General features: G+C 35.2%; 2 protein-coding genes across 8 annotated transcripts in view; both read right to left on the reverse strand.

Annotated features, from left to right (window-relative positions):
* LOC129240638 (signal transducer and transcription activator-like) overlaps positions 1-4,070 on the reverse strand; it is a 79,856-nt gene extending 75,786 nt beyond the window's left edge. For all 4 annotated transcript variants that reach the window (XR_008582092.1, XR_008582093.1, XR_008582090.1 and 1 more), the window contains exon 1: positions 3,700-4,070. The gene's annotated coding sequence lies outside the window, so the exon portion shown is untranslated. The remainder of the gene's footprint in view (positions 1-3,699) is intronic.
* Positions 4,071-8,913: 4,843 nt separating this feature from the next.
* The window catches only part of LOC129240657 (signal transducer and transcription activator-like), a 32,654-nt gene continuing 21,743 nt past the window's right edge, over positions 8,914-19,824 (reverse strand). For 2 of the 4 annotated variants that reach the window (XM_054876597.1, XM_054876589.1), the window contains exons 5-11: positions 19,138-19,255; positions 18,831-19,050; positions 18,504-18,767; positions 18,241-18,426; positions 18,111-18,180; positions 9,296-9,448; positions 8,914-9,175 (exon numbers count right to left, since the gene is read on the reverse strand). In XM_054876597.1, coding sequence (XP_054732572.1) covers positions 9,301-9,448; positions 18,111-18,180; positions 18,241-18,426; positions 18,504-18,767; positions 18,831-19,050; positions 19,138-19,255 — 1,006 coding nt within the window. In that variant the 3' untranslated portion in view covers positions 8,914-9,175; positions 9,296-9,300. The remainder of the gene's footprint in view (positions 9,176-9,295; positions 9,449-18,110; positions 18,181-18,240; positions 18,427-18,503; positions 18,768-18,830; positions 19,051-19,137; positions 19,256-19,824) is intronic. The other 2 variants (XM_054876604.1, XM_054876611.1) reach the window with 2 other exon arrangements.

Raw genomic sequence — 19,824 nt, forward strand, 5'->3', positions numbered from 1 at the left:
CTGTTAAAACAAACAGAAAGGATAAATGAAAACAAAATGGCCTATAATCCACGAATTGCATGCCATGGCAACATAGCAGTAGAATTAATTTTTTTTTATCATTTTATCTTTTCTCGAAATTCTCAAACTCAGTCCACTTTGCACTTAGTTATTTGCTTGGTTCCAACTAAGTTTGACAAATTTCTGCCGTATCTACAGCGACGTACATATGTGAACTGGTGGCTTCATAATGGAACACGAAAGGCTAAATTCTGGTTATCCCTATTGAAGTGATTCAAGTTCATTAATTAATTACTGTGTGGATCAGAATTTGGTGTTTTCCCAAAATATAAATTTTCCAATAACCTAAATTGTATCTACAATTTGCCACCGAAAACATTTCATAGATGTACAATTTTTTAAAGGAAATATAATCATACTCCGGCATGAGCGCCTTTAAGTTAATGCCAATATTTACCGAGTTTTTGTGGAAAATATTATTAAAATATTGTATATTACCCTGTATAAAGAAGTGAAGTTTGACTCCTAAGTGCATTTACTTGTGTATATTTAGTGATGCCAAGGAGCAAAATAATAAAAGTGGGCTGGGGTTTCCATTCCTACCACAATAAAGTTGTTTATAATGTCTAAGTGCGTGGACCGAATCTAAAAATTATAATACGCAAATATAGTCACTATATCAGCCTTTTGATTTATAGTACTTTTTATAAATTAAATAGGGGCGCTTTTATGATTTCAAATATACATACATATTACAAAAAAAATTATTTGTACAAATACTGAAAATTTTCTGTACTATAAAGGTGAATGTCTGTACGTTGTCCGCGCATTACTACGAAACGACAACAGCAAATGACGTAAAAATGTTTATACATTCATATTTTCACCCAATGAAGGTTATAGGCATGTTTTTATGATGAAACTCCCTTCCCACAGCCCCCAGGCCGCGCCACCACTCTTATTCGTTACTAATAATCGATTATTTGCTTAAATTTAATCTAAAAAATCTTAGTTTTTCCTATTTCCCACTATTTATAGCACACTATAGACTTCATAATCCGCAGAAGCTGTTCAACTATGACCCAATGGCAAAGTTCAAAAACGGTTTGAGATAGAAAATTAATAAAAAAAAATACCAGTCTAACGGTTAGACGCGATAGAAGTGAAACCTTCCGTAAAACAAACTGAGAGAGAATAAGACGAAAGCAGCATTAGGAGCGGGATAATTATAGGTTCATTATAATATTGCTATAAAGTTCATATTTTATTTTCTTCATTTTATTATTATTCATCCTCAATGTTTTCAATTTCAACAAATGATACGAGTGGCTTATGATAGCTAAAATATGATACAAATGCTTTGGTTTCGATGTTGTCAACATGTCTTTGAAATACCGCGTCAATGGTTGTTTTTGATCGTGTTGTCGATTCAGTGCGATTGCTACACATTTTTAAATTTAATGTTGTATTGAGAACGTCAATTAAAGGAACCGCTGTGTCCAATGCAAAATTTACGTTAAAATCGCCACTTAAAATCATTGGAACTTTATTGTAATCTTTTCTAAGTATCCGCGATACTTCTGGTGTATACTTTATTAAATATTCGTGAATGAATTCCGTGATGCTATTTATTGATTTTTTTTTCTGTCGATACTCACGACACTTTTCTGAATTATTTTTCGGCATAATTGCGGTAAATATTTAAAAATGAAAATATTTACGAATATAAAAATACACACGCGGTTGCTATTATGAGCGTCCCCAGCAAAACCTGCGTGACCGAAACTCTAACACAATTACATTTTTTCGAATGTTACAAACACATATGCACGCAGGTTTTGCTGGGGCGTGACCGAAACTCTAACACAATTACACATATGCACTCGTATTTGTTTGAAAATCGACTTTTTTTTTGGTTCTCCGTCACCTTTGGAAAATGTGTAAACAGTAAGCAAACTTTATTCAAATATTTTCCCTCATTTTTGCATCAGTAAAATTAAACAAACGCCGTAGCCGAATGGGTTGGTGCGTGACTACTATTCAGAATTCACAGAGAGAACGTCAGTTCGAATCTCGGTGAAAACACCAAAATTAAGGAAAACTATTTTTCTAATAGCGCTCACCCCTCAGCAGGCAATGGCAAAACACCGAGTGTATTTCTGCCATGAAAAAAAGCTCCTCATAAACATATCATAAAATAAAATAAAATAACTGTATAAAAAAATTTTTTTCTTGTGATTCGAACCAAGAATTTCGGATCGGAAGCTCACATTGCTAGCCGCTCGGCTATCGCGCCATGCTGTCGGCGCTGGCCTAAAAGTTATTTAGTTCGTCGCTACGTGTATATGTAATATTCGTAGCCAAGAGTGTCGCTTTTTTCGTTTCACTTTTTCTCAAATCACTCCCAACGATTCTAAAGAAGTTTTCACTTCAATAATTTTGCTTGATATTTTTCTGATTGGTTGTTTTGATTTTATTCAACGAGGCATAGCAACGGATGCCGGGTATTGTAATATTATGGTTATTAATAAAAGATAATTTTCTATAAAATTATTGTTTGTAATTCTTTTATATACATATCCTAAATCCCTCAAAACTACTCCTACGCGAGCGGGGCCGCGGGTTAAAGCTAGTTTGGAATAAAAGTTTCGCCAGCGGCACTTGTAACTTTTACGATAAAACAACACTTTCATAAGTGCTATGAATTAAAAAACCTAAGTTAAATGCTTGCTGGGTTGACGACTACTGTATACACTTCTCTTCAACTGTATTTCAGTACAAACTGCAAATGCGGTTTTTTAAACTTCTCCTGTGGGTTCTATAGGGACCCTAGGAGGTTGAGACTTTCACAGTTATTATGCTGTGACCTTGCTCTTTTTATGGGCGTGCTGGGTGGTACTAACGTCCCTCCCCCTCCGCCTTCATTCAAATATATCGTAGTAGTAATGGAAAGTTTAGCCGACAAGTGCAAAAAACTATTGGCTCATTTTTAACTTTTTTTATATTTGTTGGCTGGAATTTACAATAATTTCTATTCGGCAATTTTTGGCAAACTATAATGTTATTTTTTTGAAGCGCGACCGAAGGCCGCCCACGCGAAAAGGAGTTCTATGCAAAAATACTGTGGATTGCGTAGCCGGAGTTGGACTGATGAAGGTTATTTTTTTGAAAGGAAACGAGCATGATCGAAGCAATACAATACATTTATAAACCGTAATTTTTGACTTTTAATTACTTTATTATTTTTTGTAATACACTTAATATCTTTGTTTTTAAGTTTCGATGAGTTGTATGTTTTTATTTTCAGAAATATTTCTCAACTTTAAATGACAGCTAAAAATACTGCAGTTTTACAAAGAACCTTCCACTGAACATCCCAGCATACGAACTACGTTTTTATTTCAGCTGTATGGCAACACCAACTTTTCGCTAAATTACAGAACTTTAACATTAAATTACTTAAAAACTATAAGCCTCCAGCAGGCGGGGTTTTCAGTTTTAAGATGGGGATACACCCCTCTATACCCCCCTTTTAACCTTTTTTTTCAAAGCGATAGACATTATACTAAATATTTCCCTATTTTTCACTACTGCTACTGTTATTACTTCTATACACCAATATCAGCTGTTTGTGGTTAAGCCATAAACTTGAATGGTGTATTTAGCCGCAAAACGGCAACACTGTCACTGTCAACTCACCTACGCTTTTAATTGCACCTCCTTTCTGTTATTCCTTTTTTTTACTCGTTTATCTTGAACTTATCGTTTCGCTGCGAAATCTTGTTTGTGATTCTGCGTCGACCGGGCCTTCGACAATAGAAATTTTTTCCAAGGCCCTTGCTTAACACACGCGGTGAAAGCGCAACACGTTGATAACTGATTTGGCCTTTAATGCACTTGAAAGATCCGATTATCACAATTGATGCCAATCCAATACCAATCACACCCACATGTATTTTATTTGATTTTTGAGCACACAAGAACACACGAAAACAAAATATGAAATTTAACAACTAATTTACGCACTTAAAAATATATTTGTCACTGCACTTCGCAATTCGCAACATAGATAGTAAGATGTGAAACCAGTGTTGCCAACGCCAATAAATCTGAGTCGCTAGGGCCAATATCAAAAGTCGCTAGAAAGTCGCTAACTCCATCAGGGGCGGACCCTAAATTTCATTCTGAGAGGTACACAAGAGGCCAGCTGCGGACTTAAAATATTTAGATGAATAATAATTAAACCAGTAATACCAACTCTACTGAAATTTGAGATCAACGGAAGTTAGTTTCAATCTCCTGAAATGCTGGTTTTTTTTATTATGATTCGATAAATCTACTAAATTTTCTAACGCTTTGTTAATTTGTGTCTGAAAAATATTTGTGTCTGAAAAATATTTGTGTCTTTAAAATATCATTGGAAAGCATGAGTGATTCAAGAAATGTTGAAAAAGTTATTTACGAAGTTGATCCAGTACTGGATTCAAATGGAAATTTGAAAATTTATAAAATTAATAATATCAATTATGAGTTACATTCGATCTTCGATATTCGCTGGTTGTCGAAGATCGAAAATCGAATGTCAATTTGGTATTATGAGCGGTGCAACCCTATCGAAATTTTCGTTGTTTACCGAATTTAGAGTCGAATGCAATTTTGCTTTCGATTGTGTAGCGTATTGTGGGAAAACTTGTTAAAGTGTAAGTTGTTTGCGATTATTTATGGTTTTCTAGTAACCAAATAATAAATATATACTAATTTTGTTAATTTGATGCAGGTCGAAAGTCGTGAGTACCAAACAACAATTAGAAAGGCGAATCCACAATTCGCAAAAGGGATTTGCACCAAAGTTCAAGCAGCAAAAAGATGGGAGGAATTTACAACGAAGCTGAATTGCTTGGGACCACCAATGAGAACGGATTAATCTTAATAATGGTTTTTTTTTTTGTGATGTTTATAGAAATAATTTTTTTTTCCCCCTTGGCAGGTATGGGCTGAAATACGTAGAGGAACTGAAATACATATTTTTTTCGAATGACGAATAATTGAATAAAGAAAATTTATAACAAAAATAAAACAGAAACTGTGGCGTAAAGGTTTCTATTTAATACTTTTTAGATTTTTCTATAATATTCTCAAAATATCATTTCTTATGTTTTCTACTTCTCCGTTATTTGACTCCACTTCAATATCGTCAGCATCTCGTATACAGTGGGTTGAGCAAGTCCTAGCATACCTTCATTACCAATACTCAATTGGTACGATCCCTGAGCACAAAATCGCAGAACTGTGGCTAGCTTTAACATATTTGTAGGTTATAAACGCCTCTTTAGATAATCTAAAGTTCTATAAAAATCTGTAAGGAAATTTCTGTAATATTAAGTACGTCAACACATTTTGAAAATTCTAAACTTACTCAGTGGAAGCCATTTCTAGGGGGTTGGATGCGCCCCTCAACTGTTTTCTACTTCTAGCTAGTTCCACTAATCTTTCATAGTCCGATGAATCGTCGAACCACAACTCCGTTGTACTCATTTTCACAAAAAATACTTTTTTTAACTTTTAAAAATGTTGTTAGCAAAGAATTTCAACACAATCGGTTTTTCTTTTATTTTGATTTGCTGTATCAGCTGAGAAAAAATGATCTATTGTAAATGCGTCGAGCGATCGAAATTCACAATAGTCCTATTCTTCAACGAATGAGCACCATTATACCAAATGAAAATTCGTTCGATCAGCACTTTCGACTACAGTCGAAGATCGAATGTTGCTCATAATAAGGGCCAAAGTCTCTCACCACACATTGTTGTCAAGCAGCACATTTCGAAATCATTTACAAAATAAACTAAATTATGATTTTTATTAAAATAACTTAAAAACACTCTTGAATAATGTTAATTATGATGAATGAATAATAATGAAAAATTGTAACTGATAACGCGGATGTGTGAAAAATGTGTAAGCAAAAATATCAATGGCAACATTGTGTAGATACAACCAAACACTTACAAACACAAACCAATGTATTGTGTAAATATGTGATTAAAAGAACGCAGTTGTTCTCGGGGGCGAGCTTTTGTGCACGGTAAGGGACTGCGTATGGTGTTCACTGTTTTCAGCATCAAGCAAAAGTCGTCAATTCTAGCGACAAAGTCGCTAAATTGGCAGCACTGTGCGCAACTCTTTAATTTTGAGAGAGAGCGCGCTCATGAACTTGTTTCAAAACATGGCAGCACTCACACATTATGGACTTTTGAACAGCTGATAGGCGAAATGGCGGGCTGCCAGAAAAAAGGAGCAGAAAATAACTGAGGAAAACAGTTCGTTTTGGCTTAATGGAAAAATGACGCGATTTAATATTTTAATTATGTGACTTAAATTAATTTAATTGAAACCTATTATCGTCGTTATCTTGCTCATGCGTCGTTACCTTGCTTGAACAGCATGTTATGTTATGTTATGTTATGCTATGTTATGTTATGTTATGTTATGTTATGTTATGTTATGTTATGTTATGTTATGTTATGTTCTGTTATGTTATGTTATGTTATGTTATGTTATGTTATGTTATGTTATGTTGTGTTATGTTATGTTATGTTATGTTATGTTATGTTATGTTATGTTATGTTATGTTATGTTATGTTATGTTATGTTATGTTATGTTATGTTATGTTATGTTATGTTATGTTATGTTATGTTATGTTATGTTATGTTATGTTATGTTATGTTATGTTATGTTATGTTATGTTATGTTATGTTGTGTTATGTTATGTTATGCTATTTATGTTAAGTTATGTTATATGTTATGTTATGTCATGTTATGTTATGTTAATGTTAACTCATTCTCTATATCCATACAAAATATCTATCAAACAAATAAAATTAAAATTTTGTTTTGAAAATTGCAACTATTCCATCAATATTTTCTTATGACGTTGTCATGTTAAACTATCGTCAGTAAACCGACTTTACAGACAACCTCTTTTTTTAAGCAACACGTTCGAGGAAAAATAAACATTGCAGTATTGCTGCACAGTATCAGCTACAGAGCATCAGTAAAGTAACAGGGTCGCAATATTGCAGTAATTATTTAGCGGCTCGAACACACCCACAATTAGTCGGAGTGGACATTTGCACCCCGGTGTTTTTGGCCCAGTCTGGATCACCTTAAGAGTCGTCCCAGTCAAACTCATTCGAAAGCGATATATCATCTTCATCTATTTCAATGGGTTCTTGCTCTATATTTGGCAGCAAACAACAACGATACTCATACTGTTCTAGTTTGTGTGCATCAACGCCCAAAAAGGGTATTTTACCCCGCTTAACTTTTTTCCAATACACTTTCATGATTTTTTTTTTAAGCGAAACTCCTTAGGCGCCGATGGACGAGCGAGAATGGAGAGTATTTCGTTTCAAGGCCATGCAACGTTTTGGACATTTTCGTTCCGCGAGAGTGAAAAAAGATATAACGTAGAGGAAAAGGGGAGAGAGAGCTATACCTTATATATATATATCTTAGATATACTTTAGGCTATTTTTCCTGGGGTTGCTAATTTCTAGTGAGAAATAACACTGCCTACTTTTGGCGCTTGTTTATTGGTGCAAAATTGTGGCTTATATTTCCTTGGTGCCTACTGTTTGGCGCGTTTTTTGGTCCCAATTTTTTCGGCGTTTTTTGTTTTTTGGTGCCTACTTTTTGGTGTTATATTTCCTTGGTGCCTACTGTTTGGCGCGTTTTTTGGTCCCAATTTTTTCGGCGTTTTTTTTTTTTTGGTGCCTACTTTTTGACCCTTATTTCCGTTTCCTGGCTAGTGCTTGTGTGTACTATAAAGTGCTGTCAATTTCGGCGTCGGATTTATTGGTATTACCTTGCGGTAATTTGTGCCGTTGCTGCGGTCCTAGAATCTCTGCGTTTGTGCGGGTGATAAATGCACGGAGTAGTGCGCGTTGTTGCCACGATTTGTGTCCGGCGTATACCTACACCGGTCGACCCTTCTTCGTTTTTTGTAAATTTTGTCTATTTGTATTCTATGCAAATGTTGTGAATTTATTTAGATTTATACTCCTTCTCTCTCTCTCTCTCTTCTCTCTCTCTCATTCTTGAGGGGCAGCGTTCAATCTGCCCTACAACACGGCTGTACGACAGGATTGAACGTTCGTGAGCAGCTTTAGCATCCAATAACAACGTTAATATAGGGTGGGCCATGTAAAATTTGCTTTTTGAATCGGCTATAAAAAAAACTGATCAATATGTTTTCAAACTTTTTTCTTTATTTTGAAGATTGAACATTGTCACTTATGAATAAAAAATAATATCGTTCAAATGACTGCCACGACTGGCTTCACAGTAGGCCATTCGATCAACCAAATTTTTAAGCACATTTTCGATTGTTTGGGCTCCAATTTCATGAATGGCAACTTCGATTTCGTGTTTTAAAGCATCAATCGTCTCTGGATGGTTTGTCCCTAACGGCTCCCACAAAAAATAGTCCAACGGGCTTAAATCACAGCTCCGAGGCGGCCAATTGATATCGGAATTCAAAAACGGTAGCCAAAAGTTCGAGTGTAACTTTGGCAGTGTGACAAGTTGCACCGTCCTGATGTCTTCCATGTCATCCTCTTCAATTTTTGGAAACAAAAACTCGTTGAGCATGTCACGGTAACGCTCGCCATTTACTGTAACTGCAGAAGAAGAAGAAGACTCACCACTTTGGAAACAGGTTTTCAATATTTCCCAATTTTGTTCAAGCGTATAGCGTCCCATTTCGTAAATGTCAAACCTTTAAGTAAATTATGAACACATTTGACATGTCATTTGTGTTACCATTCTCAAAAAAAATAGGTGGTTCAAAAAGCAAACGCTATATGGCCCACCCTGTATTAGAAGGTGTCCACAATAATTTAGACCGGTGATTAATTATTTAATATATTTTATTATGTACATAAATTCAAGGTTAAAAATTAAGATAAAAATACAAAATTACTTCTAATAAACACTTTTTGTCTAACAACATCTAAATACCAACATACATACAAAAATAAAATCTGTGCCATATCTATTCCAACGATATCAAGGGGGGGCTAGCCGTTGTGTACAAATTGAATTTGTATTCTTCATATGCGCTTTGTCCAACTTAATCATATATCTCAACCCTGAGATGTATGCATATTACCGCTGAAAAAGAAAATTTATTTAATTATTTAATTTATTTATTACTTTTTTGTTTTTTAAATTTCATCAACATCCTATGATATGTACATAAAATTAATTCAGTTATTATTTTAAGTACAATACCTCTTTCACAGTCCAAAACATTGCACTGGTTGTACTCCAATGATTGATGTACCATTGGAATTGAATGAGCTTGTAGACTCCTCTCCCGATCCCAATGCTTCTAGAAGGCCGAGTGCTTGCCAATCGTTGTTATCAAAACCGGTCGATACGCTACTGATATAGTACGTATTTGTTTGAGGCAGTTGGCGCACGTAAGCAAGTCGTATGTTAAAGAAAATATGTATTGATCAATGGTCGAAAATTGCCAGTCAGTTGCAGTTGGAATCGAGAATGCAGGAGGGTGGATAAAGAAGTTTACAACTTAGGTTATTCAAATATCTCTTGTATTGCATTATAAATATACATATATAATTAGGTAGTTCACTGGTAGTGCTATTTTTTCTATTTTTGCCATTATATTGGGACAGTTATAAAGTGAAAGGTGTGCAAGCGCTATTCCTGCGATTTGATGTTTTGAATATCAGCGCGATTTTGTTGTTTTGATTGTTTGTTTATTTACTGATAGAAATTTTACATCCAAACCACCAAATTGCAAAATAAAATACATGCAAATTTTGTTTTTGTACTACTGCTAGCACACCTTGCATGGATTCACTTTGTTGTGTATTATAACAAATAATCGAGTTTATTTCTGTGTTCAAGCTCATTCTTAAACATTGTACACAATTTTAAGTAAAAGCACTCTTCCTCTTCCTATTTTTTGACGTGATAACGTCTTATAATTCGATTTAGCCGGCTGCACGCACGAAAAAATGTGTCGTTACCTTGCTCATTGTCGTTACCTTGAATGAACTGCAAGCGAAAGCGCGGAACGAACGACAAAGCAAACAAAGCAAACGAACGGCAACGTTCGACATCTTGCTCTCTCCTACTTAAGTGAGCATATGTATGTATGTATATGCGCATATGTACATATTTAAATTCACGTATTTGTATTTGCATATGCCTTCTTATTGATTATTATTAATTTGATTCACTTGAAGAATTTAAAATAAAACCAAGTTTGTTAATAATACCTGTTGTTTTAATTTTTTATTATTAATTTTTTTATTATATATGAAGGAAAAAATGTATGGTAATATTTACCATATACTTTATAAGATATGTTGTATACTAATATATGTATATAAACATGCATATACATATACTATTTCGCGCAATTTTCAAAAAGAACAAATCTATATCTAAAGATGCATACAAGTCATATGGACATATCAAATATACGAATCTATTCCGTACGCAAGCAAATGTAAGCTAATGTGCTTGAACTGCAAGCGAGAGCGCGGAACGAACGACAAAGAGCACAATCGGCCCCCGCGTTCGGCAACGTTCGACATCTGGCTCTGTCCTACTTGAGTGAGCATATATATGTATGTATATGCGCATTTGTATATAAATTCACATACTTGTATTTGCATATGCCTTCTTGCTGTGTGCATGGTAATGAACCATTTCTCTGTTGAGAATAGGACGATGATAGAAAAGTAGGAAATGAAATGGAGTGTTTCGAGTGTAAAGTGTCTTGAAAAAGGCAAATCGATGATGGTGTCTCTTATGGCCTCTGGTGACGCTCCAGCATGCTTGTCCAGCAGGCTTATATGTGTGCGTGTCGGGTGACACTCGTACTTGCTTCGTGTCACACATACTTGTTGTCGGCTTTTGCATGATGAAAATCAAAAATTTTAGATATTAGCGTCAGGCACCCGGCACGCACACATATAAGCCTGCTGAAGAAGCATGCTGGAGTGCCACCAGAGGCCATTAGTGTTGTTGACTTATTAACGTCTGATGTACAATCGAAATTGAAGATATCTTTCATGAATTTGATAAATGTTTCGTCATTTTTCACGTTTGTGTAAATGTAACTTGACCTATTCCATTGCAATTCCATTTACCTCCTCCTCTATATCCATAAAAAATATCTATCAAACAAATAAAATTAAAATTTTGTTTTGAAAATTGCAACCATTCCATCAATATTTTCTTATGACGTTGTCACGTTAAACTATCGTCAGTAAACCGACTTTACAGACAACCTCTTTTTATGGTAACATTAAAAACGAAAGAATATCGATAAAAAAATATACAAAAAAATTTCTTTGACTTGGAAAATTTAATTTATTGTTAAAATTGTGTAAAATAGCGAAACGTTTGTGTTGCCAAGCATCTCAAATAAAAACGAAGTTGTTGGAACGTTGTTTTTAAATCTGCAGTATTTTTGCTTGAGTTTAGAATTTAGAAATATTTTTGTAAAATATTAACATTGTTTTTTTTTTTATGGAACAAAAACGCCGCAGGAGAAAATTTGCAAAAAAGAAAAAATGGAATTTTTGAAAAGGACTGTTCTCCTTCGGCCGCACTTAAAAAAAAATATCCCTTATCAGTCCAACTCCAACTATGTCACTTACAGTATTTTTGCGTAGAACTACTGTCCGCATTAAAACCATTAAGGTAGCTAGGTAGGGTGGGTGGCTGTCGCAACGACACACTTAGACCTTTCGTAGGCCCATTGTGATACCACTGGAGCTTATCCTTAGTTTAAATTAGTAATTTAATAAACGAGCAAAGCTTCGTTAGTTTTAGATGCGCTATGCCCGCTACATCATTTAAAAATGCCGTATCAAGAGTGCGGAGCCTCCTTATAGCTAAGCTTTCACACTCACATAAAATGTGTCTGACTGTTTCCTCTTCTTCTGTATTAAGACAGCTTCTACAGAAATCGCAGTACGGGAGTCCTAACCTTCTAGCGTAGCTGCCTATTAAACAATGACCTGTTAATATCCCTAACATTTTTCTTATAGCTTCTCTGTTAAATCTTAACAAGTTTTTTGATCGATCGCTGTTCCAGTTCGGCCATGTCTGTCTGCTAAGTTCGCATGTTGTGAGGTTTTGCCAACTTGTATTTACCTTATTGATGGTTTCCCTATCTATAAGTGGTTTACAAGTGGTTATAGGCATGGGTATCAGCGTCTTATCCACTTAGAGGTCGAGCGAGAAAATTTTCATTAAAGCTTTCGAATACGCAAAATATAAACTAAACTAGAAATGTTAATATTTAAATTACACTAAATGAATTGAAAGTAAGCTGTCAACAAATGTAAAAGCAGAGCTGCCAATTTTTGTTTTTTTTTTGTTTGTAAATGAATCTCGTTCGAATTTCGAATTACCAGACTTTCGATCGCATTTCGAGTCGCATTTAGCTGAATGTTATTATAAAAATTTAAATTTTAACTTAAAAAAAAATGAAGCGTTAAGGCCATCCGCCTACGGCTGGTATCGTCAACGTATCGAAGCGAATTAGCGAAGCGAAACGAAATTGTCAAAATATAAAGCATAGAAATGTCGTGTGATGAAGATGAATTTATTTTCCTCAGCTAACTTCTTCACAGAAGGAAAATAAATGAAGTATAGAAATGTAAACGGACGGTTGGTTATTGCCATCAGGGTGTTAAGAAGAGATTATTCTAAATTTCAGAAACCTACCATTCAAAAACAAAATAAAAGGTGGTTAAATTTCAAGGGCCGATGTTGAATGTGAACCACACCTAAACGTCAACGACAACGTTGCACTTCTTTCTTTGGGGTTATTTGAAAGAAAAGGTGTACGTCGATAAGCCAGCAACAATTCAAGAGCTAAAGGGTGAGATAATTCCGCACATTAACCGCATAGAACCTCAATTATGCCTCAGCGTCATCGAATTTTGGACCATCGCGGATGGAGGTGTGCCGCCTATTTGGCCGATATTTTGTTCCTTACGTAATTGAACCATACCAATATTATTATAATAAAGAGAAATGACAATAATTTCCTAAAAAACTTGTATTTTATTCAAAATCAACACCGGCCCTTGAAACTTAACCACCCTTTACTACTTAGTCATGCCATAAGTTCTGTTACAAGTTAAGGCCGTTTTAGAAATAAAATTATAATATTTTTTTTCAATGAAGTTAGTTTTATTTAATCATACAAATATTAAAAAAACAAAATTTTAATTTCCATTCGAAATGGTCACCATTTCCTTTTTACACAGGACTTCAAATGATTAGGCCATTCAACTATTGCAGCACGCACGGTTTCTATGGATATTGACGTCACTGCTTGTACCAAAGATTGTTTGAGACTCACCAAATTTCTGTAAGGTCTTCGACAGGCCATGCTCTTCAATTATGACCACAAATTGTAGTCCAATGAATTCAGATCTGGACTTCCAGGCGGTCAATCTTCTGCGGCTATGAACCCAGGAATATTGTTTTTTAGCCACTGCTGGGTGGTTTTTGCCTCATGGGCTGGAGCGGAATCTTGCTGGAAGATCCAACGCTTTCCATTCAAGTGAGTACTGCTCAACTGCTTCACCACGTCCTCTAAGACATCCTCCGGGTACACCTCTGCCCCGGTCTTAACCCGTCTTTTACAGAAATTAAGAGATGCAACGTCTTTACACGACATTCCCCAAGAAAGGAATATTTTCAAAGCCGTTGAAGCTGCTTGCATCTGTCGGGTCTAATTTTCTTCAAGCGAGGTGTCAGTTGGGCGACGGAAGGCTTTCATATGGAGATCATCTCCAATTACTCTTGACATGAATCTGGTCGATATATTCATTTCACTGGATATGATTTTCCGGTTTCTAAGGGAATTTCTGCGAATTCTTTCTCCAATGGCTTTTATGGCTGCACTGGTTCGAACAACGCGAGGACGATCACCATCCTTTTTTCTGTGTGTCACTTGAGTTTGGGAAAAACGATTGATTGTGCGGTAAATAAACATTCTCGAAACATTAAGTTTTTTCAACAATTGGTAAATCTCACTTGCGCCTTTGCCCCACTTATGAAATCCAATAACTGCAATGCGATTTTCCTTATAGTCCGGGAGCCAGGGGCCGTTAAGTTCTTGACTATACTTGTGATTTAGCTTTCATGAATAACGAAAGTGAACTTCAGCTGGCGCACCCGCGGTGGGTGTGATTGTGGGAGGATACGAAACGTGTCGAAAAAAATGTCTACCAACTCATTTTATACCGGCTGAAATTTTCTTACATAATTCTGGACATGTATGAAAATATAATAAAGATGGTCAGCCGAAGCATTGAAAATTCCGCACGCCTCCGAGATGTATGAACGCAATGATACATTCTTGCTTCGGCTGACGGTCTTCCCACTACCCTTCTTGGAACATCTGACTGTTGGTTTTATCATCCATTGGATGGCGTCTGCCTTCAGTATTAAAATCAGTCGGCATGAAATGATGAGGGCAAAATGACTCCTGGCTCCCGGAATATTAGCTTCCCGCTCCATTGTTAACAAGCGAAATTTGCCACGAAACTGAGTATAATTCATGAGTAGACAATGCATATGAACAAAAGCGAAAATAACGGAACTTTTTTAACTGAACTTAAATTAAATATCATTTCGGTGAATATTTTCGAAGTTACACGCAAATTTTGAAAAGGCGTTTCAGAGTGCTTGAAAGTGATCTTCAAATTTTAAACGCGTTTTTCTCATTGGTGTTTTCAAAATCGGTGACCAACATTACTCGAAAATGGCTAAACCGCTTAGTGTCAAATTTTAACATGAGCTTCTAAAATATATTTTTAGCAATAATATATAAATATAATAAAATTTTTGAAGTGAAAACTTCTTTAGAATCGTTGGGAGTGATTTCAGAAAAAGTGAAACGAAAAAAGCGACCCTTTTGGCTACGAAGCGTTATATTATATGTTGATATAAACGTAGCGACGAACTAAATAACTTTTATTTTTTTTGTGATTCGAACCAAGGATTTTGGATCGGAAGCTCACATTGCTAGTCGCTCGGCTACCGCGCCATGCTGTCGGAGCTGGCCTAAAAGTTATTTAGTTACGAAGCGTTATATTATCTGTTGATATAAACGTAGCAACGAACTAAATAACTTTAAGGCCAGCGCCGACAGCATGGCGCGGTAGCCGAGCGACTAGCAATGTGAGCTTCCGATCCAAAATCCTTGGTTCGAATCACAAGAAAAAAATTTTTTTTATACAGTTATTTTATTTTATTTTATGATATGTTTATGAGGAGCTTTTTTTCATGGCAGAAATACACTCGGTGTTTTGCCATTGCCTGCTGAGGGGTGAGCGCTATTAGAAAAATAGTTTTCCTTAATTTTGGTGTTTTCACCGAGATTCGAACTGACGTTCTCTCTGTGAATTCTGAATAGTAGTCACGCACCAACCCATTCGGCTACGGCGTTTGTTTAATTTTACTGATGCAAAAATGAGGGAAAATATTTAAATAAATAAAAAGTCGATTTTCAAACAAATACGAGTGCATATGTGTAATTGTGTTAGAGTTTCGGTCACGCAGGTTTTGCTGGGGACGCTGATAATAGCAAACGCGTGTGTATTTTTATATTCATAAATATTTTCATTTTTAATTTGCCGAAAAATAATGCAGAAAAGTGTCGTGAATATCGACAGAAAAAAAAATCAATAAATAGCATCACGGAATTCATTCACGAAAATTTAATAAAGTATACACCAGAAGTATCGCGGATACTTAGAAAAGATTACGATAAAGTTCCAATGATTTTAAGTGGCGATTTTAACGTAAATTTTGCATTGGACACAGCGGTTCCTTCAATTGACTTTTCAATACAACATTCAATTTAAAAATGTGTAACAATCGCACTGAATCGACAACACGATCAAAAACAACAATTGACGCGGTATTTCAAAGATATGTTGACAACATCGAAACCAAAGCATTTGTATCATATTTTAGCTATCATAAGCCACTCGTATCATTCGTTGAAATTGAAAACATTGAGGATGAATAAAATATGAACTTTATAGCAATATTATAATGAACCTATAATTATCCCGCCCCTAATGCTGCTTTCGTCTCATTCTCTCTCAGTTTGTTTTACGGAAGGTTTCACTTCTATCGCGTCTAACCGTTAGACTGGTATTTTTTTTTTATAAACAATTTAAGGCCGAAATTTTGGTCAAAAATCGATTATTTGTGAGAAACCGCCATTTTGTCAAAAAAAAAAAAAATATTTTGCTTATTCCTTCGATTAAGAAGGGAGCCTGCTTTAGAGGCTTCAAAAAATCGATTTTTGTTTTTGCATAAATGTCTTCCCAAACTATCCAAGAATGTGTCCTCAATTTCAGAAGCAAATTCAAAATATTTTCAGAGTTACAGAAGAAATTGTGAGCAAGCGTCGAGTAGGTATACGAGCAGCCGGATCGCTCGAAGTGCGATTTCTCGGTTTTTTATCTTTACGATTTTTCCTAATTGGCGGGAAAGATAGGGAAAAAGTTAAACGTCCTATCGAAACGAGATAACATTGATTGTATTCGGAATTAAATGATCTTCTAGTTGAACTTAAAAAAACCTTAAGAAAGCTATTAATAACCCACTTTTTAAACAATCTAAAGTGAATTTGTTTTTCCAAAAAAATGAATTTTTTTAATTAGCGAAAAATTGTTGAATTTCTCACTTTTTGTTTAATTTCCTTGATTTAACTAGAAGCTATACTATACTAAAATAAAATTTTTTTTGGGTTTTTGGTTTCTGATGAAAATTGCGACCTGCATCTTTCCCGCCGCACGACACATGCACACTCGAGGCGCCTCGGCAAAATGCTTGTACCAGGCATAATATGATATATATTTTAAAGAAAAAATTTGAGAAGACTGTTGAAATATATAACAATAAAACCTGAAAGTTTCGTTTCAATCAAATATTTCTTTCTTTCCCAAAAAAATTCACGAAAAAATCGATTTTTTGAAGCATATAATAAAGCAGCTATAGGTAATTATTGGATTTAACATCACTTTAACGAAATTTGTTTGGTTTTTTTTTTAATTTCAGAGGACCTAATTTGCTGAATATCATTGTATTAAGATAGATTGCAAATAAAATATTTACACAAAAAATATTTTTCATCCAAGAAAAAAAAAATTTTCAGAGGATCCAGTTCAGAGATTAGTTGTCACCGCAAAACGTCTTTTTTGGGAGGAGCGCCCGGATATCAGCTGTAGCTCCTTTGCAAATAAATATTTTTACTAAGACTAAGTCTTAAAATACAGTTAAAAGATAACATAATTTGTGTACAAATTTTTAGATCAATAAATGTAAAAGTTTTCTCTGAAAAAATTGTTGAAAATTCGCTACCATGTCATATAAAAGAGCGTTTTGGAATCAGGCGATCTCAGCTGTGGGCAGTTTTTGACAACCAGCTGACAGTGTTTTTACTTATGGATCTGTACAATGTATGCGACTCCCCATTTAAACACAAATGTACGATATCGAAGCGTGTGTACGATTTGTCGCATACCCTGCAATGCCGCTACAAGTCGTGTGTGAAAGCCTAAGGCTGAGCTTGAACACATTATGAATTACTCTGTGGGCAACTTCTTAACCCAATAATTGTTTTATTACATTAAATCGCCCCCTTAGTATTAAAATAGCCTATAAATTTTTTGATGTTTTGAGAAAATGAATTTCAAACTTTTTGTCGAAAGTAGCTCTCACTCAAATCTCGTTATGTCTGTAAATATTTATTATTTTTTGACTAACGTTTTGACCCACTTTGTGGAACTAGAATTTGACAAAATTTTGACCACATATAAAATCGACGATGGAGAATCTAAAAATTCAATAAAAAAATAATAGCCTATGAGCACATAGGCTATTGTTACACTAAGGGGACGAAATGTGATATCAAAAAAAAAAGAATAAGTTTATGGTCTGGTCTTCATTATGTATTTTGGAAAAAAAACGTAATTTTAAGTTCATTAGTCAAGTCAATACATTAAAAAGTATACATAAAACTCACATTTGCTGACCAGATGGAGGCTGAGGAGCAATTTGCACTCTTAATATGCTGGAAACATAATCGCGACGTCCTATTGATGAAATGAATAATTCTTCAAATTATTTCGAAAAAAGAAAAATAAATACATTACCGATTTGTTGAGTGTAGAAACTGCCGAACGCAGCATCACGCTGCAACATTTTTGGATACACAATCTTCAACACATCCAAATCCCGTATGCGATCAGCCAGCGAACGTGTGTGCAGGTCATTGCTAGTCCATGGCGCTAATATCATTATATTGCCACAGTCATCACGAAAAGCTATTGTTATGCCACCTGAAGCGCACAAGTGAAGCACACACACATTTACAAAAGATGTACGTTTAATTTCCCATCTCATTTTGCCAGCTTACCCAATTCACTATCCGAGAATCGTAGCAAGAATGTACCATTTTCTTGGTATGGTAGTATTTGCTCCATAGTTTTACGCTTGTTTATAAATCCAACGATGAGTCCATCCACCCACATCTGCTTTAAATGCTCCTTTGTTAACTTCATTATAGCATAGAACCACTCCCAGAAAGTAAAACCACGGTCCGGCAGCTTATCCCGACAGAATTGCGAGTAGCTGATATACTCATTTACCTGACCGGCATCATTGAATAGCAGTTTTTCGCCTTTAAAATTATATTTTTATTAATCTATGTTAATTACCTAAACTGCAGCAGTGATTAACTTACGTAGAAATTCAAAATTTTCCGCAGTTAAATGACGGCCGGTAGAGAAAGCGAACTTCATATTTAACGCTTCCAATAGTTTTGTATAGTGCACTCTATCGGGCACCTTGAAAGGTTCTCGCTCTATTACAGAGAACGCATTATCCCAAGTGATCGTGGCCAGCGACTGTGGCTCTTGGCTGCCATGCACCACTACTACCAAGGGTAGAGTAAGGGTCCAGCACTAAAGAGAAGAAAAAAATGAAGATAAAGTGAGATAAATTATTTTAATTACAAATACAGAGATTTCTCATTTTCTCATTTAGCTTACCGTAATCTCATATTCCTTATACACTGTTGTTGTGTAAAAGAGTAAAGTGCATTTTTCGTCCATAACGATTTCCGGTCCCCTCCTTTCAGAGCGCTGAATTTGTTTTATAATAAGATTTCTGTAAGATAACACAGTTAAATTACTTGAATATTTAATTAAAAAAAAAATAAATAAAGGGTTTTCCAATAACAGCTGCTATCTAACGCTATCGAGAGATGATTAACGATTTTTTATGGGCGGAACTGGATGGTATTGATCTGAATAACAATTATTTTCAACAAGACAGCGTTACGTGCCACACAAGCAACAAAACCATTGATCTTTTACAGGGAAAATTTCCGGTTCGTGTTATCTCTCGAAGAGGTGATCACAATTGGCCACCGAGATCTTGTGATTTAACACCTTGTGACTTTTTTCTTTGGGGCCACGTGAAAGTGAAGGTCTACGCCAACAGCCCACAGTCGATTCAAGACCTCAAAGATGCAATTCGTGCGGCTATCGTGGACATAGGGCAGCCACTTTGCAATTCGGTTATGGAAAATTTCATGTTCTGTAAGTGTGGTCGTGGTGGTCATTTGCCTGATGTTTATTTTATTTATTTATTTTTTTATTTCTAAAAGCTTGCATGATAATAAAATTGTAAGTAAACTAAGCAAACGCAGTACTAGCAGCAGCGGCTTTCGGCTG

The sequence above is a fragment of the Anastrepha obliqua genome, chromosome 1, assembly GCF_027943255.1.
Source record: "Anastrepha obliqua isolate idAnaObli1 chromosome 1, idAnaObli1_1.0, whole genome shotgun sequence".
NCBI lineage: Eukaryota > Metazoa > Arthropoda > Insecta > Diptera > Tephritidae > Anastrepha > Anastrepha obliqua.